The sequence below is a fragment of the Mus musculus genome, chromosome 15 (genome assembly GCF_000001635.26).
Source record: "Mus musculus strain C57BL/6J chromosome 15, GRCm38.p6 C57BL/6J".
In the NCBI taxonomy this organism is placed as follows: Eukaryota; Metazoa; Chordata; class Mammalia; order Rodentia; family Muridae; genus Mus; species Mus musculus.
This window is the reverse complement of record NC_000081.6, coordinates 76754834-76775171: the sequence shown is the minus strand read 5'-3', so window position 1 is coordinate 76775171 and position 20338 is coordinate 76754834. Positions and strand designations below refer to the sequence as shown.

Here is a 20338-nt window from a genome sequence, read left to right as displayed (position 1 = left end):
GCGTTAACCACTGAGCCACCTCTCTAGCCCCTGGGGTACCAATCTTTATTTTAAAGCTATTTTGTGATGAGAGGAGCCAGCAGTCCTAGCAGAAAGGACTGAAATGACTGGGGCAGGCTCACCTTACTCATCTCACATACAGAACTGTAAAGTCAGGACAAGCCAAAGCAAAAGCAGACCCCACAATGACTGCACATCTAAAGGAACTCAGGAACCCATTAAGAGTTCCCACTAGGTTGGAGAGATGGCTCAGCAGCTAAGAGCCCTGGCTGCTCCTCAAGAGGACTCAGGTTCATTTCCTAGCACCAATATTGTGACTAATAACCTGTAACTTCAGTTCCAAAGGATCTCATACCCTCTTTGTTCTCTGTGGCCACTGCACACATGTGCTGCGCATACATGTTTGGAAGCAAAACATCAACACATAAAATAATAATAAATTTCAAAAAGCATCCCTAGTAACCAAAGCTGAAATAATTTGTATAAAACCAGCCACATAGGACTGCAGTCTGAAGCATAAATATCTGTAAGTGCACACTTATGTAAATGAATGACTCAGTAAGTAAGCAAAGGAGAAAAGAAGTAAATATCCCCACAAAGAAACCATGTAAGGAGATGGGTAGGCTTATCCTGACCTGGGTACCAAACAGTGTAATATACCAAAACAGGAAAAGATAGCCTAGTCTATGGCATCTTAGTTAAGGTTACTGTTGCTGTGATGAAACACCATCACCAGAAGCACCTTGAGGAAATAGTTTATTTGGCTTATACTTACACATCACTGCTCATCTTCGAAGGAAGTGAGGGCAGGAACTCAAACAGCCTGGAGGCAGGAGCTGATGCAGAGGCCATGGAGGAGTGACACTTGCTGGCTTGCTCCCCATGGTTTGCTCAGCCTGCCTTCCTAGAAACTAGGACCACCAGCCCAGAGATGCCAGCACCCATAATGGGCTGTGCTGTCCCCAGTAAATTACTAATTTAGAAAATTCCCTACAGGCTTGCATATGGAGGCATTTTATCAATTAGGCTCCCCCCTTTGAGATAAATAACTCTAGTAGGAAAGTTGACGTAAAAGTAGCTAGCATACTAAAATGAAAAATCAGAAGTGTCATAAAACTGACCAATGTTAGCCTTTTGTTTGTTTTAGAATTATTCTCTTTGTTTGTTTCTCTGTGTAGTCCTGGCTGTCCTGGAACTCACTCTGTAGGCCAAGCTGGGCTTGAACTTAGAAATCCACCTGCCTCTGTCTCCCAAGTGCTGGGACTACAGGCATGTGCCATCACTGCCCTGCAACAAATGTCAGTTTTAACAGACAAGGAAAAGTTGTTGTAACTATGCCATTAGTTCAGAAAAGATTTGGGCACTTCATGTATGGATTGGACATGTGCTTTAAAGTCTAGATTAGCCAGAGGCAAGGCAGTTAGTGCCTGTAGGCAAAGACAGTTCCATACTCCTGAGCTCCAAAGAGTGATCCTATCTCAAAACTCCAAAGACTCCATAAATGTACTTAGCAGTCAGTAAGAGCTGAAATAAGAATGTCCGATTTTGACAGTGACTGGATGAACAGAAACCAAGTCAGTGTTAGCCTCACCTGGCTGGGTAAAACTCCCACCTAAACATATATTCTGCCTGGAGATTGTGAAAAATACTATTTTTGAGAATATGAATATTCAGTGAATCTTTGCAAAAAAAAAGCTTTTCTGTGCTGTCAAATATCTTTTATGGGAGGGGCATGTGGGTTGAGACAATATCTCTCTGTAGCCTTGGCTGGCCTGGAACACTTTGTGTAATAGACCAGGCTGGTCTTGAACTCATAGAGATCTGCCTGCTTCTGCCTCCCAAATACTGGGACTAGAGGTGTACACCACCACTCCCTACCTGGACCATCAAACATCTTAACAAGATTGAATATTCAGAATACAGTAATTTCTCTAACAAGAGTGAGACTAAATCAGAAACCAATAAACATACCCAGAGATCTGAATGTGATGGCATACGCCCACAATCCTAGCTGAGGGAAGGCTATGGCTGGAAGGTTGCATGTCCAGTCTGGGCTATCTAGTGAGACTTTGTCCCCACAACCAAAACAAAATCTGGAAATCTGGCATGTTATTAAATAACATACTTCTATATAATTTGTTAATCAAAGAGAAATTCAAGGTAAATCAGTAAACTGTTTTTAGACTTTATGTATATGGGTGTATTGTCTATATAATGTCTGTGCACCGTGTGTGTGCCTGATCCCTGCATGGGCCAGGGAAGTATGCTGGGTCTTCTGGAACTGAGTTACAGTCTGTTGTGAGCTGCCATGTGGATTCTGGGAACTGAACCCAGGTTTCCTGGGAAAGCAACTTGGCTCCTAACGGTTGAGCCATCTCTCTAGCCCCCTGGAAGAAGTTGGTGATGTTGTTTTGGACTGGAATGAAAATATAGTATGTCCAAATTGGTAGGGTGTCATGAGTCATGAAAGCTGATTAGAAGTTTTAAGACTAACTTCCATATTGGAGTGAATCTGTATGTTGAGACAGGGCCATGTAGTGCATACTGACCTCATGTTTTCTGTGTAGCCACAGGTATCCTCCCAGTGCTGGGGTCACAGGTGCTCACCAAATGGCCAGAGTGGAAGTTTGTTTGTTTGTTTGTTTTGAGACAGGGTTTCTCTGTATAGCCCTGGCTGTCCTGGAACTCACTTTGAAGACCAGGCTGGCCTTGAACTCAGAAATCCGCCTGCCTCTACCTCCCAAGTGCTGGGATTAAAGGTGTGCACCACCACTGCCTGGCTCTTAAGATTTATTTTGATTTTGTGTAGATGAGTGTTTTTACCTGTACCACATCTGCATTTCCTGAAAAGGTTAGAAGAGGGCATCAGAGCCCCTTGGAACTCTAGTTATCAATAGTTGTTAGCTTCTTTGTAGGTGATGCAAATTGAACCCAGGTCCTCTGTAAAAGCAGTTAGTGCTCTTAAACCACTGACCCATCTCTCTGGTGCCTAGATTTTTTTTTTTTTAAGGCACAAATCATTAAACTCTATTTCCATATTAGTAAAAGGGGCTGGAGAGATGGCTCAGCTGTTAAGAGCACTGGCTGCTCTTGCAGAGGTCCATCTTGGGTTCAGCTCTTTGCATCCACATGTTGGCTTACAACCAACTATAACTCTGGTTTCAGGGGATCTCGATGCTGATACCACCTTCTGATCAAGTGGTGCACAGGTAAAACATTTACACATACAAAGCTTTAAGATCTGAAAATGTTTATTTAAGAAATTACAAGAATCACAACACCCACATGTGGTGACCATGCCTTTAACCCCGAACACTTGGGAAGCAGAGGCAGAGGGGTCTCTAAGTCTGAGGACATCCTGGGATACATAGGCAGATCCTGTCTCAAACAAAACCAAACCAAAACCCACAAAAAACATTAAAAGAAAGCAAATAGTGTGGTATTAAGTCAAGAAAAAAAAAGTTTAAAAACTGCCTTATTACCAGTAAAATTGATCCATTTCCAGCCAGATAGATTAGAGAAAACCAGAAAAACTGTAATTTTCAGTATCAGTGCTGAGCAGTGGGTCACCACAGAATGTGAATCATCACATAAGAAGCCATGCATACCACACAACACACACACACACACACACACACACACACACACACACACACACACACACACTCACACACCTATAGCCCCAGCTTCAGAAGTAGATAGAGACAAGAGAATACAGGGGCTTGGTGGCTTCCAGTGAGCTCTGTGTTGAGAGCAGGTGGAGAATAATGGAGAACTCCAAGTGGTTTTTCCTGACCTCTACACTCATACACCCTGCACTCCCAAACACATGTGCACACACATGCATCTAAAGTAATCTTTAGAAGCATGGTGATGCCTGCCTTTAATCTCAGGTTTGTAGGTACGGAACACCTGCACAGTCGACACTGATTCTGGTGTGTGTGTGTGTGTGTGTGTGTGTGTGTGTGTGTGTAGGTCAAAGGACACTTGACATGATACTTCTTGCCTTCCCCCTGGCTCGAGACAGCCTCTTGTCATTCATTGAGTGTGCCAGGCCAAGTGACACCCTTGGGCTTGTAAGGATTGTCCTGTCTCTGTCCCTCGTCTCCCTGTGGTTTCTGGGAACAGCATAAATCAGGAAGGGTAATTCAGACTCTTTTTTTTTTTTATTTTTAAGTATATATTTTAAATTAGCTTACAAAGGAGTGGATTACTATAAGGTCTTTTCGTACATCCTTAGTTTCAGGTCCCCCTCCTCCACAACCCTCTCCTGTTTCCTCTTCCTGGCCAACATTCAGCTTAGACCTCTTCATCCCCAACATCTCTCCGATCTACTCTAATATCATGTGCTCTACAGCCCCTCCCCTCCTCCCATGAGATGCTTCCTGTCTCATGGGGCCTTGCTAGTTTCTTAACCCCTGCAGACATTCCAAATTAAACATACAAGTCCAAAAGGTCACAGCGAGGATTTGCATATGAGGAGAATGTATGGTGTGTGTCTACTGAGCCAGGGCTGCCTTACTCAGCCTTACTCAGTGTATTTTCAGTTCTAGCCTTTCTTCTACAAAGTCATATGTCTTTATTCCCCAGTGTACCCACCACATTTTCATGGTCCGTTCATTGGTTACCGGGTGTCCTTGATTGTGACTGGAGCAGCAGTGAACATTGCTTGCCAGTGTTTCTCTCTGTAGTTGGAATCAGAGCCCTCTGGGGGCTATGCCCGGGTATGACGTAACCGGGTCACGTGATAGCTCTATTTTTAGTTGTGGGTTTTTTTGTTTTGTTTTATTTTTTGAGAAACCGCCACAGTGATTTTCAAAGTGACTGTGCCACTTTAGATTCCCACCAACAGTGGCCACGTCTTTTCTCCCACATCCTTACCTGCATTTCTTGTCACTTGTTCTCGAAATGACAGTCTTTCTGACAAAGGTTAGAAAAATCACCTGAAATGTCAATACTTTGCATTTCTCTGATGGGCAAGAATGTTGAACACTTGTAAAAACTATTTACTAACAATTTGTATTTCTGGGGCACCCATGTCAGGTGGCTCACAACCTTCTGTAACTCCATCTCCTCTGTCCTCCTGCACTCACACATACAGATTCACATGCGAGCGCTCTCGCTTGCTTTCTCTCTCTCATCCATACCACATACAATTTAAATTAGTAAAATTAGAAATTTAAAAGCACTTTGTCTTTCTTCTTGGGTTGTGCCAGCCGAAGAAGATATATGCATAAGTCTGTGCATAGATCTTGGAGTGCTTTCTCTCCTTTCCCTCTAGCAGTTGCAGACTCTTAGAGCTGAGTGTTGATCCGTTTAGGGCTGAGTGTTGTCCGGGGTGAAAGGAAGGCCCAGTTTCATTCCTCTCCGGCCTCTGCCCAGTGTCCCCAGCACTGCTGGTGACGAGACTGGTTTCTCCTGTGTGTGCAAAGACCAGTGGCTTTAGTTCCATGGCCTTCTCTCTGGCTCCCTGATTCTGTTCCATTGATCTATGTGTGCGTCTGATTTTGTGTTAGTGCCATGCTATTTTTATTACTATCACTCTTTAGTACAGCTTGAAATCAAGGACGGTTATCATCCAGCACACCCTTTTGTTTAGGATTGCTCTGGCTATCTAAACTCTCTTGTGCTTCCATATGGATTTTAATATTGTTCTCTCTGTGCTGAGATGAGAGGGTGTTAGTATTTAATGGGGATTGCACACAGTATGTCAGTTGCTGTCAGATGGCTGTTTTTCCGGATACTCCTGCCCCTGAGCATGGAGCTTTCCTTTTCTCTCTCATGTCTTTCCCCTTCTTCAGTGCACTAAACATTTCGTGTTGACATCTTTCTCCTCCTTGATTAGCTTTCTTTCAAGGTTTGTTTCAAGGCCGTTGTGAATGAAATTGTTTCTCTTATTTCTTGATGTATTTGGCATTGGTTACAAAGGCTGTTGTCTCTTTCACTAGCGTTGTGAAAGTGTTTGTGAATTCTCGGGGTCTTCTGCATAAAGACTCAGCTCACCTGCAAATAAGCAGACTCTGACATCTTTCTTTCCTATTTATGTCCTTTTTGTTATCTTCTCTTGTTTGACTGCTTTAACTACCATTTCCTGTACAATATTGAATGTAAGTGAAGAAAATGTATACCCTTTTCTTGTTCTTTTTTTTTTTTTTTTTTTTTTTTTGGTTGTTTGAGACAGGGTTTCTCTTTGTAGCCCTGGATGTCCTGAACTCACTTTGTAGACCAGGCTGGCCTCCCTTTTCTTGTTCTTGATTTTAATGGGACACTTGGTGTTCTCACTGTTTAATTGTGTGTTAGCCATAGGCTGTGTGTATAGAGCCTTTGTTAGGTTGAAAAGTCCTTCTCTTTGGAGTTTCTTAAGAACTTTTTTCAAGAAAAGATGTTGGAATTTTTGTCAAAAACCTTTTCTTCCTCTATCAAGTTGATCATATGGAGCTGGGGATTTAGTTCAGTGGTAAAGTGCTTGCTGGGCCCTGGATTTGGTCCTCAGCTCGGAAAAGGAAAAGAAAAAGGAAAAAAAAAAAGGAAAAAGATTATATGATGTTTGTCCTTGATAGCTTCCATTTATTGGTTTACATCTGTTGAACTACCCCAGGCTCTGTGGGATACAGCATGGTCTTACCTTCTGCTGTGCTCCTTACCGTGTGTGTCCTGAGCACCTCGCCTCTCGGAAAGCTGACAGGGACTGTGAGAGCGTGAGGAAAGGATAGATGTGTAGGAACACTGGGCTCAGGTGGGCCTGTTGGTTATGTGCAACACTGTGGAGGAGTTAGCTGGTCCCCATAGGCCACCTCTGTTGGTGCCACTGTAGCCTCTTGGAGGGGGACACTGGGACGCTAGGACACTGGGCTTGCTAGTGTTTGCACCACTGGTCAGTTGTTCATAAAAACTCACACTTGGACCAGAGGAAGCTTTGCCATTCCAAGCCTGACCCAAGGAAGGCATTGGCTCTCAGCACAGTCGTACCGTGCCAACAATACATTCACTCGGGATTTTACCCATTCTTTGCCTACCCAGTCAGAATTTTTCAGCTCCCCACAGTTCTTGAATTCAATTTGCAAGTATTTTTGTTGAGACTATTTGCATCTCTGCTCACCAGGGAATTGGTCTATAATTTTCCTTTATTGATGATGTTGCTAGTGTCTTTCCTAGCTTTATAAAAAGAGCTTGGTTATATTCCATCCAGTCCTCTTCCATTTCATAACCAGTGTGGTATTGGCGGTGTGGTGGTGGGCGAGGCTGCCTTCTAGCTTATGAACTAGTTTGAGAAGCACAGGCGTTACTTTCTCTTTCTCTTTGCTAAATTGCCCAGTGGATCTTTCTGGGCCAGAACTTTTTTTAGTTAGCGCATTTTTATTTTTTATTAATTTTTATTTATGTGTATAGGAGTTTTGCCTACATGTGTGTATACCATATGAAGTGCCCATTGAGGCCAGAGAAGGGCAATGAGCTCCTTGCAGAGTAGCAAATGGTTACCAGCTGCCATATGGGCACTGGGAATCAAACTAGGTCCTCAAAAACAGCAGCCAGGGCTCTAACCACTGGGCCATCTCTCCAGCCTTCTTATAGAGCTGCTTAAATATTTCATCTCAGTTTACATTTGTTAGGTGATATAACTAGAAATTTATACTTTTTAAATAGTTCCAGTTTAGTAGAATATATGTTTATGACCTAGTGACTTTCTAAATTTTATTTTTCTTTGTTATAATAGCTTTTCTTTTTTCTTCTTTCTTCCTTTCTCTCTTTCTTTCTTTCTTTCTTTCTTTCTTTCTTTTTTTTTTTTTTTTTTTTTGGTCTCCCAAATACTTGGATTATAAGTGTGTGCCACCTTACCTGGTTTACCTGGTAATTAGAACCTTTTTGAATTTGTCCTTAAATTAGCAGTTAATATCCATGGAATATCCCTGGTTTGAGGGAAGGCATAAATCTAATGCCATCTGGGAGTCGGTAAAGAGTAAGACAGAACCCCAGTAGTATTCTGTTCGCCGTGGCTGTTTGTGTGTGGTGGGGATGGGGGGTGAGGGACCTGAATACAGAGCCTGTAGCACTGTGAGCTTCCTGGATCAGCACCGTGTAAGCAGCAGCGCCCTGGCTGGAGACAGCGAATGGCCCCTGATCCCCTCCTGGCACTGTTGAGTCCTGAGCCTGTCAGATCTGATTCTAATACAGCCACAAGTGCTTCTCGGGTTTTTAAAAGGAAACCCTAGTGTGTGTATGGGTTCACTTCCTGCTACGGAGTTGGTGTGCACTTGGCATCCCTCACTGTTGCCATTGCCACAGTGGCCTCTGTGAAGTGGTCAGGTCGATGCATGTGTCCTCCTTTGGGGCCCTTCAGCCCCAGCACTGGGATGTAAGTGCTCTTCTTGCCCTTGCCAGCACTTGGTAGTTGTTGTCTTTCCCGTTTGCTGAGTGCTCATGTCACACGCCTTTAAGAGCACTTCCTGAGGAGTGAAATGGAGCCGTCTCCATGACTGCCGTCTGCACTGTCTACTCGCCCCTTCTTTATCATTGTATCAGCAGCATTGGCTTATGTTTAGTGTGCCCGTTATCAGATCACACACGCCATAGCTGGACACACTATATAGCAAACGCCTCCCATTTTGGATTTGCATTTTTCTTCCTCCTCCTCTTCTTCCTCTCCTTCCTCCTCCTCCTTCTTTTACTCCTCCTCCTCTTCTTCTTCTTCCTTTCCCTCTCCCCCAACCCCCCTTCTAGGATCTCACTTTGTAGCCTTGGCTGGCCTGGAACTCACTCTGGAGACCAGGGTTCTCTGCCCCCTAAATGAATGCACCACCACACCTAGCCTGTTCTTGGTTTCTTGATAAGTAGATATCTTCAATCTTAATTTTATCACAGTCGAATTCACTATTTTTTTTTCCTCTGGGAGCTGGTTTTGTGACTGTCTCAGAGATCTGACCCCGCTATAAAACCCAGCATTCTCTGGTTTTCCTAAAAGTTCATTTTGTTTTTTCAGCCTTCACATTTATAACATGGATGGCTTTTTATCTTGGATGAGCATAGGCTCAGGGGTCCCTTTCCATGTGTTTTCTCAACAGCACAATCTGCCTGTGAGAGAGCCTGTTCACTGTCACAGGAATCTGTGTATGCCTTGCGTGCCTGAGTTCCACTGTGCATGAGGCCATACCCTGTGTATGTTGTGCCCAGCTTCATCTCCACAGTAACTTCCCCATATGCAGCATCCTGTGCTGGGGCCAGACGTCATCCACGGGTGAGGCCTGGGTGCTCAGTGCATCCTCTAGCTTTGTAGTTCTTGAAGCACTCATGCACCTGCCCTGGCCCAAGTGGAATCCCAGCAGGAGGCAGTTGGCCATCAGGCTCTCCCTCTGTACAAGAGAAGCTGGCCGGGAGTGGCTTCCCCAAGGAGTCTTGAGGCATGGGAATTGCTTTCTATTGAGCCAGCTATCTGGCAGGAGAGAAGGATGGACTGTAATTTCATGTGTGGTGTGGACATCACTGCATTTCCTATCAGTGCTTAGCCACTTTTCTTTCTCCCTAGTGTGGCCTCTTCCTGTGTGATGCTGGAGGAGGCAACCTGATGATCCTCTGACAACTGTTCACGTCAGCACTAAGGAAGCAGATGGCAATGTCACAGGCACAGGATTATGAATGCAGAAGCCATCATGTCGATGAGCAGGAGCCCAGGATTCCGGGGTCGAGTACCAGGTAAGGAGGCAGCATCCACTCCCGATGAGTTATCCCGGCCCTGGGGAAGTGGGGGAGCAACTGTTCAGAGAAAAGGTCGTGTGGCTCCAGGGCTGTTGACTGGCCTGTGGTAGTTCTCCCAGTCTGCTCACATGGCTGCCTATGTGCACTGCCTTCTCTCACCGTCCTCCAGTGGTTGTTCCTGCTCCTGTCTCTCTAGTCCAGTGTTCTCAGCACAGCCGCTCACTGCGGGGATACCTGCACACTTGGCAGAGGCCAGCCTGTCCCCTCCCGCCCCCAGAATGTTGATGTTTGGGCTGCACATATGAACTTCGCCCGTTTTCTTGGGCACTCTGGGCAGTGTCCATACAGACTCCAGTAGTCATGCCTCTTCATTCCTATTTTTCTGATGTGCAGCTTTTTATCTGAAAATAATTCCACAGTAACAGAAAAAAAAAAAAAAAAGAACAGTCCCAGAAATGTCCATGTGTTCTTGCTCCGAGTCGTCGCCATCAGTCATCTGTCCTTTCTGAGTCACTTTGGGCAAGTCACAAGTGTTCTGCCTTAGGCCTTGAATGCTTGAGTGTGTGTCTGTCAGGTGACTCACATAACCAGGACACAGTCACTGATCAGATCTGATGTTGACACAGGCTTTGATCTCCTCTGACACCCTGAACCATAGAGACCATGTATTCCCAGTTGTATGTATAGCACTTCTGTCCCCATGTAGTATAGAATCCGTCAGCCAGTTCTGCCTGCCTCTGCCTTCTCGCCCTCCTTAGCCTTGTCCAATCTAAGTGGTTTCCACAGCCTTTTCATGACTTTGGTACCCTTAACCAATATAAAAGTGGTCTCTGTACTCAACTGGTTAGAGTACTTACCTAACATACACAGAGCCCTACACTTTACAGTACTACATAAAATGTGCCTAGTGGTATAGGGAGATAATTCCAGTACTTGGGAAGTAGAGGATTAGAGGATCAGAAGTTTAAGGCTGGCTTCAGCTACATGAAATGTTTGATGCCAGCTTGGGATGCGTGAGACTCTGTCTCAGAGAACAAAAAGCAGTGGATGGGAGATGACTTGCAGTGAAGAGCACTGGCTCCTCTTACAGAGGACCAGACCCCTAGCACCCTCATGGCTACTCACAGCCATCTGTAACTCCAGTTCCAGGGACTGCAAAACTGTCTCTCTGGGCTCTGCAGGCACTGCCCACACATGGTGCACAGGCATAGTAAAACAATACCAGAAACACAAACAAACAGAGGTACTAACAACAACTGGGCTTATGTGTACACCTACCGTAGTCTGCCAGACCCTTACAGGGGTCAGGCAATCACCTGCTGGGTTGCTGTGCAGCTTGGAACTTAGGTCTTTAATGGCAGAGCAAGCTAAAACCCTGCACACTGCACACATCACAGTTCATCTTCAGACTTTTTTTTTTAAATCTTTCACTCAGTTTTCCAATACCAGGTTTTGTTGTTGTTTATTTGTTTTGTGCTCTGAGTTAAATGCAGGGCCTCATGGATGCCAAGCAAGTGTTCTCCCACTGCGTTACATTCCAGTCCATGGCGTGCCGGTCAATTTGGAATCTATACTTGGGTGTGGTGTGAAGTGTTGACCCGACTTTCAACTCTAAAATGATCCAATTTCTTTTTTCCCTTTCTTTTGTTTGTGTTTTTGTTTTGTTTGTTTGAGACAGGTTCCCTCTGTGTAGCCCTGACTGTCTTGCAATTCTCTTTGTAGACCAGGCTGGCCTTGAACTTAGAGATCTGCCTCCCTCTGCACTCCAGTGCTGGGATTAAAGCACCCACATGGCTGTTCACAAGCATCCCCACAACCCTGCACCACTGTGGCTGGCTGGAACCCATTTCTTCTTATTATCTTGTTTATAATTGCCTTTCCCTTTTCTGAGACTTCATACCCTCTGTTCATGTCCTGAAAGTTCTGAGGCTCTGGGGTACTTTAGCTTACCCATGTGTTTCCATTGACTTCTTTGGTTGTTTTTTGAAATAGTCTCTCTCTATGTAGCCCTGCCTGGCCTTGAACTCACAGACATTCACCTGCCTATAGCTCCTGAGAGCTAGGTGTGTGTCACAATCAATCTCAAACATTATCACCAAATAATCCTTGCCCACTGTATCTCCAGGTGGGTCAGTAGGAAGCCACCAAACATCAGTGCCTCCTGCTGCTCATAGGGTTGAGTCCTGGCTGGCAGTGAAGCACTGTGAGCAGCTCTCCAGCAGCTAACAAACCTGCTTTCTTACCCACTTAACTCGCCAGAGCATGACTGTTAGACCCCGGCTGCAGCGCTGTGTGCAGGCTGTGCTTTCCTTAATTCAAGGTGCCCTCCCCAACTTGCTCATGAGGCCTACACATACATGTGGCCGAGTGCTGTGTCTCCCTTTCTCAGATCCACAGAGTCCACGGAGCTTCCCAGACTGTGCTCCCTGTTTTTCTGAAGCCACTCACTGTGGACATCTTTAGGTCACACCCACGCCTGGCTTTGGGTGTCAGTCCTGGGCTCCCCCCTCCTGTGCCTTTTATTCTCTTGGGTATCATGGCTGAATGTTGCCCCCCAGGAGATGCCAAGAATGTTCCTAAAGGGCTGGGTTTCTGCCCACATGCACAGGAGTGCGCTGCAAAGGGAATAAAACCCCATTCTTTGCGGAGAGCAGATCATTGAATTGCATTGATTTAAAAGGACGTTTTAAACAAAACTAAGACTTACATTTTTAAAAAGGGATTAAGAGATTGTTCTGTACTTAATAGCTTTCTTTTTCACTCAGGAAAATTCTTTGGAGAGTACCAAGGCTTTGTTTTGGTAAAATCTAAATATAGGTCAGGGAGAAGGTCAGTGAAGATCAGTTGCAGAGGAGTTAGGTACCTGAAGCCTCTCACGGCCCTGTAGGCAACCACCTTCCTTCAGTGTCGTCACCCGGGACCATGTTGGGGCGACCTGCACCTGCTGGGTCTGTGGGCAGCCAGTAGTGTGTCCATCGAGTTCTGCCCCAGATCTTCACATCAGCTTATTTCCATGCTAGAAGTCTTGCTTCCCCTTCCTTGTCCCTCTCACCTGTCAGCTCCTCTACTATGGCAGCTTCATTCATGTCTCCAGACATTACAACCCTGTTCCCCATTTGACCCTGCATGAGAACTTCTGGCCCAAGACAGTTGCCTCTACAACCCTGCTTCAGGAGTTCCGTGGAACCCCTGTGCACATCTGTCTTCATGTCTGTGCTTGGTTTCCCTTCTCAGTGTTCTGTCAGCAAATCTGTCCTAAAGTGCCAGCCAAGTTCTGAGGTGTCTGTTGGTCAGAGTTTTCACTGCAAAGCTGGAGTCCATGCCAACAAGAGCAGGGGTGCTCTCTGCCACGACCACGTGCTCGTGTCTACCCAGGATACACTTACATGTCGTGTGCTTCAGACTGAAGAAAACATGAACAGCAAGTTGTAGGGATTGAATGCTGTGCTCTCTATTGAGCGTTCACACTGAAGTCGGTCCCGCCATCAAGGGTTCTAAGATTAAGATGATCCGATTATCAATCCTAGACGGTTTTTTTCAGCTTCAGTCAGAGCAGAAAGCACAGGAGAACCTAGGGAACCTGGCCATCTGAAGCTGGGAGCTCAAGGCACGGCTCACCTGCAGTCCTTGCTGGGGCCACAGGGGCATGCGCCTGTGCTCTGCAGAACAGCCAATCCTGCTTCAGTCTTGGCAGAAGGTAACTGTGTAGTCACCAGTGATGAGGAACATGGAGTGGCTTCAGAATTCACAGGAAATAGTTGTGTATGCTGGCATTATTGAGAGCATCTTCTCCTCTGGCCAAGTCAGGAAGGGCTCTGATAGCCTCAGTTTATAGTGGGGAGCCTAGAGGGGTTCATATTATATAAGGTCAGGACCTTATAAATGGCAACCACATGTAGGTTGAACATGGAGTGAATGCAGACTATGAGAAGTGAATGCCTGCAGCTGGGCAACCTGCAGAAGACCTTGGCCCTAAGGTAGGGTAATACATCTATTTCCCCCACTGTGTGGGTACATCTCACCTTCTTAGATTTATCATGAGCCCATAACCACGTAGTCTGTCCCTCCCACTGACCTACGACTCTTAAATGAGCTAAGTCTTGCCTGAGCCCCAAGTGTACAGACATCTAGATGTTCTTGTTCTCTTCATCCAGAGAGAAGAAACATCAACAGGCCTGAGTTTGTTCTGGATCTCTCTGCCAAAGGCTACAAGAGATGACACAGCCTTAAGCCCCTAAGGGTAATCACCAACCCTGCATATGCAACTGTAAGATACCCGAACCCGGCATCCCAGACCTCCAGTACCCAGCTATTTTCCAGGGTCAGGGTTGGCAGGAGATTGGATCTGGGGTGCTGAGCTCAAATGACACCCATCAGTGTTTTATGGGTTCCTTGCTGTCCTATATACTTGTGCCTGACCCAGAGAACCAAGGCCAAACAGCCCTGCTTCAGCTGTGAGATGAGGTAGATTATCCTCATGTAAGATATAAACTTAACATTTTAAAGTTTGAAGACAACATTTGTATATATTCATATATAAATACACATAACACACACACTCACGAGCTTTTAGATTGACCCGACCTGACATTGCAGAAGTAGGACAGAGGGCTCCATTGTCCTCTACACCAGTATCTCCACAGGTGTGTTGTCAGCACTTCCTCTCGGTCACTCTGTTCACCTGAGTGCCACCTCAGCTGATGTCTCTTGTGTCTCAAGAGCTCACATGATGATATGTCCATTGTGTCTCCTTGGATACACTGAGAAGTGACAGTTCAGAGGAGGACTACAGGCATTATATAGAATGTCCCCTTGTTTTGCTTTAGTACTTTTCTTGTGGTTAGCTGGGGTCACATCTGTGTGGGCAGAATGACCTCAGCATGTCCAGTGTACAGGCTGTCAACATGACCTGTCAATGCGAATCAACCTTGATCCATGGCTGAGGCATCTTGTCTCACTGTGAAGGCTCGCTTTCCCTTCAGTGATGTGGGAGAGAGCACACATGTTTGAGGGATGCAAGTTGTGTGTCCGCTCCTGGAAGATGGTGGAGCAGCCCCACACATGTTGTCTGGGCTTCTGCAGATGGGTCAGGTCTCCACTGACATCACTCTCAACTCGTGTCACTCATGCTGACCAGGTCCTGGGTTTAGGCTCTGTGTTCTCATTTTGCACATTTAGCATTTTGCACACACATATATGCATGTGCGTATTCTCACAAAGGCACATATGGTAGCCAGAGATGGACATGAGGTTTCCTGCTCTGCCAGTCACTCTTTGCCTTATTCTAGTGAATCAGTATGGTGATTTGAATGAGAGATGTCTCCCTTGGGCCATGTATTTGGACACTTGGTCTGCCATTGATAGATAGTATTGTTTGGGGAAGTTATGAAGCCTTTAGGAAATTGGGTCTTCCTAGAGATCCTGTATGTCACTGGGGACCAACTTAAAAGTTCATATTGTCGCTCCACTTCCTGCTTGCTTTCTGCTTCCTATGTGCTGGTGAGCATGATATCAGCCAGCTCTTGCTCCTGCTTCCATACCCTGCCTTTCCACCATGGTGCACGCTCTTCTTTAAGTTGCTTTAGTCATAGTATCTCATCACAGCATCAGAAACATAATAAATACAGAGAGGATCTCTCACTGAACCTGAAGCTAGGCTGCCAATCAACAATCCCCAAATGATCCCCTTTTCTCCACCCCACAGCACTGGGGTTACAGGTACAGCCTTTCCTTTTAAATGAGCATTTTGGGTTTAAACTCAGGTCCCCCTGCTTTTGCAGCAAAACTCTTGTACCCACTGTGCAGTGGCTCCTCTGTTCTCTGAGGAGCCCAGCTCCTGCACGGATGACAGTTACATGCAGGCCCTCCACAGTCCAGGCCTCCTAGTCAAGGCCTTTCTGCCTAGAAGTGTCCCATGTCACTCTGTGAGTGGTTTATCTCATTGCTGTGTTACTGTGTGCCATGTGCCATGTCTGGAGTCATACACTTTAGCCTTGTAACTTCTACGTGTGTATCAGAGAGCATGTCATGGAAGCCACCCTGTGGATATGACATGTCATGGAAGCCACCCTGTGGATATGACATGTCATGGAAGCCACCCTGTGGATATGACATGTCATGGAAGCTACCCTGTGGATATGACATGTCATGGAAGCCACCCTGTGGATATGACATGTCATGGAAGCCACCCTGTGGATGTGACATGTCATGGAAGCTACCCTGTGGAGATGACATGTCATGGAAGCCACCCTGTGGAGATGACATGTCATGGAAGCCACCCTGTGGAGATGACATGTCATGGAAGCCACCCTGTGGATATGACATGTCATGGGAGCCACCCTGTGGATATGACATGTCATGGGAGCCACCCTGTGGAGATGACATGTCATGGGAGCCACCCTGTGGATATGACATGTCATGGAAGCCACCCTGTGGATATGACATGTCATGGAAGCCACCCTGTGGATATGACATGTCATGGAAGCCACCCTGTGGATATGACAGGTGAGCACGGTGAGGCTTCTGGATGATGGCCCCCAAACTGGGTCTTAGATGACTCTGCTTTCCCCCTTCAGGAAGCACTTCTGGCCTCTCACTAGGTGGTTTCTCTGGAGAATAGAATCAGACTTGTCGTCTCTGGCTAGCCCAGGAGTTAACACTCCTCGATTCCTGTGGCCCCTTCATCTGACAAGTTGCCAGACATTCGTCGACCTCCCTGTCCTCATGCCTGGCCTGGCAGCAGCTCATGAGTTGCTTTGGGATCCTGGGAGTGAGGCCCAGTCTCCTGTGTTGTCAAGTTAGTGTGTATATTGTGCAAGGCACAGGCGGCTTAGGCATGCCCTGCCCCCAGGGTCTCTGGCCTCACTGGAGTTTTGAGGTAGCTCACATCCAGCCTTTTTTTATGGCTGCTGTGAAGACTTCTGCTTTTTTTCAGGGCCCTGCCACTGTGTTCTGTGTGCCCTAACTAAGGTCATAACTAAAGTCTCCTTGTCAGTTCAGGTAATGGTTCCTGTGTCCTCTTGTCCCAGCTACAACCTCCCACAGCAGGACAATGGCACCAAGACTTTGACACACCAGGTTTCCAGGACTGTCTGATGGTGGCTATCCCATAGCATGTGTGACACCTTTCATGATTTTGAGTTTATGTTATCTTACATTTCACTGTTCCCTGGCTGTGACAGGTCCCTTTACCTGGAGACTTCAGTGCTTGAAGTTTGTGGTGCTTTTTAATCTTCTAGAAAGCTCAGCCCAGGGCTGGAGAGATGGCTCAATGGTTAAGAGCACTGTCTGCCCTTCCGAAGGTCCTGAGTTCAAATCCCAGCAACCATATGGTGGCTCACAACCATCCGTAATGAGATCTGACGTCCTCTTCTGGTGCATCTGAAGACAGCTACAGTGTACTTAGATATAATAATAAATAAATCTTTTTTTTTTAAAGAAAGTTCAGCCCATGTTTTAAATATATTTGTATCTGCTCGTTCCTGCCTCTTCTAGATGCTGTGACTGGTATAGCCCCTGACCACTTCCACCCCTCTCCTGCTGCACTGTTTCCTCTGACCACTTTGCTCTGAGTCTGTTCTCTCTTCTTTATGAATTTGTGCTTTGTTCCAGTTTCATTTCTGTTACAGTGAAAAATACCCTGACAAAAAACAACTTAGGCCCAGAGTGATAGCCCATGTCTTTAACCCCAGCACTCGGGAGGTAGAGGCAGGTCTTTGTGGTGAAGTCTAGACAGGAAATGGAAAGAGCTAGTCATATTGCATCTACAGTCCGGGCAGAAAGCAGTGGTTGCCTGCATGCTCGCTTGCTTTGCTTGTGCTTAGCTAGATATCTCTACTCTGCTGGGGAGACGGTGCTTCACCCACAGTGAGCTAGGTTTTCCTCTATCAGGTAACTTAATTAATACAATCTCCCACCCCACAGGCCCACAGGCCAATCCAGGGAAGATTGTCTCAAAGCCCAGCCCCAAGTCCCCTCCAAAGAACAACATGAAACCCTCAAACTTAAATCCATATAGCATATTCATCCCCGTGCTTGACTGATGGTCATGGCATCATATTACCCCAGCTGGCCTTGAACTTTAGATGAAGTACTCCTATGCCTCAGCCTCCAGCCAAGCTAAGCCACTGTGCTTGTGTGTCTCAGCAGGGTTTAAAGCCAGTTGTTCCAGCTAACCTCCTCTACATCTCCTGTAGCAATCTGCATCTTACCATGCTTCTCACAGTCAGCATGTGCTAGCCGTGCTGCAGGGGCCTGCAGGAGGGGCCTGCAGGAGGGGCCTGTGCTGTGGTCCCTTCCTTTCCTTCTCTCCTAGTTTTTGTCAGCTCTTAGCATCCACATGCATGTTTACGGTTTTATTAGATACCCATCGTTGTGGAGGTGAAAAGAAACGCTGGCTGCAGCTGCGTTCGTGGTAACCCTGTTAGAGAAAATGCCCTGAACTTGGAGTGAACTGCTTACCTTGTTCCTGCCTCAGTAGTTACTGTGTGAGCCACGGCGGGTCCAGCGTTTTGCTGCTCCAGCCTGTGCATCAGGAATTGCCAGGCATCTGAAACAAACCCAGTATATGATTAAACGTCCAGGGCAGTGGTGGTATACACCTTTAATCCCAGCACTCTGGAGGTAGACATAGGCAGATCTTTGAGTTTGAGACTAGCCTGGTCTACAGAGAAAATTCCAGAAACCCTTATCTCAAAAAACAAAAACAAAACAAACAAAAAAAGCGAGAGAGGCAGAGACAGAGTGAGAGACTGCAACATACACAGAGAGAGGAAAGAGTTTAACATTCATATTAGCTACAGCTTTACGGCCATGCAGTGTTGAAGGAGCTATGCTTCCTGACCATCCCACTTCCCCATCATGAGGTAGCTGCAGTTCAGCCACCAAGCAGGGGGACTGGAACTATAGCATGAGTCCTGAGCGTCTGGCACTCGTGTCATCCCCACACTGATAGAAAAAGGGCAAGCTAGACGGGCCAGAAGGCAGATTTAGGTCTTGGAAGCACCCATGAGGTAGAAAAGACACCTTTGCTTTCATGGGGTTTGGTTCTGGGCAGAGGGTAGGACCAGTGTGAACTTTAAGTGGCACAGGAAGCATTACGCAGAAGGTTGGTTGGGATGAAGGCCCATATTACCTCTGGGGCCTCACAGAGGTCCAGTGTTGGGTACAAGAACCCAGCTGGTCTGTGTTGGTGCAGGGACACTCAAGCATCCTTGAAGCCTTCAGCCCCTCTGTGCAGTGTTGAGCTGGAGGAAAGAGAAGATGGTCATAAAGTCTAAATCAAAATCCTAAACCTCAGTCACAGCACACGCAGGCACACACACACACACGCACACTTTGAGTTGATAACTAAGGAGAAAGGTCTGCAGGAAATATTGCCTGGGACCGATGTAGACTAGTGACTCGTCTGTTGCTATGATAAAATACCACGACCAAGTCAGCATATAGAAGGATTTATTGGGGTGTCTAGAGGCATGGCAGCTGGAGCAAGAACACAGGGCTCACATCTTCAAACTATAAGCGTGAAGCAAAGAGATGCGAGAGGGTGAACTCAGGTCATGGCCCACGTATTTAAACTCCAAGCCTGCCTCCAGTAATAAACTTCCTCCAGTGAGCCAAGCCTCTGAAGCCTCCGCAGCCAGCTGGGGATCAAATGCCAGAGATGATGATGGGCATAGCATTCAAACTCCTCAAGGTAGGTGCTCTCTCCAACTGAGAGCAGCACATGTGCACGGTGGCTCTGGATTCCTTCCAGTTTGTTCTGTAGTACCAGGTACTTAAGCACAATGCTGGGGCCTATTGCAGAACACAGAAATGTGACCAAATGTGAGGGTGCATTGAGGGTCCTAGTCAGGTAGCATGTGTTTAGCTCTGAATGAGTAGTGTTGAGGGAATCCCTGGCTGACACACTCAGTGTTCTCTGTGGCATAGGTCATTGGAATATTCACAGAGGGAAATAAATACCCCAAGTGTCAATTGCTGTGACAAACCACCATGATCAATGTTGTGTTTATAAAAAGATAGAGAGGGGATATGTTTTGGTGGAGGTGTAGTCAGGTATGGGGGAGGGGATGCCTCTGCCGCCCATGCTGAGGCATCCCTTCCCCCTGAGGGACCAGCTACACGATAGTATAGTATAGAATAGAGTTTATAATTTAGGGCATGGGGAGGGGAGTTAAGAGAGTAGTAGAGGCACAGAGACAGACAGAGACAGAGACACAGACAGGCATGAGCCTACCTATCACCATCACAGTGTATGGCTCTTGGCTAAGAACATGAGAGCCCTGCATTATATCTGAAGTGTAGAACCTTGAGTGGGAAAAGAGAGGGAGTCAGGCCAGTGTGGTGGCCCAGTACACAAAGAGGCTTCACAAGTGACTTGCAGAAGCATATCCTCAGAGATGCCAGCATTGGATGCTAGGTGTAAAGTATTTCAGTTGAAGGGTATGGGAGCTGGAGGGTGAGGGCCTCAGAGAGCTGAGCAGGCATAGGCAGTGGGACATAGCCAAGAAGAGTGTGCTGAGAGCCTGCAGCACACAGGCCTTAGACCTGGATTGATACTGCTTGGGTAGATGCCAGTGCCACAGAGATGTCTTTGTTCTCCATGCGTCAGTCGGTAGTATTCAGATTTTGCAAAGATAGGAACAGA

General features: G+C 46.4%; 1 protein-coding gene across 6 annotated transcripts in view; it reads left to right on the top strand.

Moving 5' to 3' along the window:
* Arhgap39 (Rho GTPase activating protein 39) overlaps positions 1-20338 on the top strand; it is a 94182-nt gene that overhangs the window by 42995 nt on the left and 30849 nt on the right. For 5 of the 6 annotated variants that reach the window (NM_198420.3, NM_001168288.2, XM_030248494.1 and 2 more), the window contains exon 2: positions 9521-9687. In NM_198420.3, coding sequence (NP_940812.3) covers positions 9608-9687 — 80 coding nt within the window. In that variant the 5' untranslated portion in view covers positions 9521-9607. Of the gene's footprint in view, positions 1-1883; positions 9233-9520; positions 9688-20338 lie in introns of those variants that run through there. The other variant, XM_030248493.1, reaches the window with a different exon arrangement.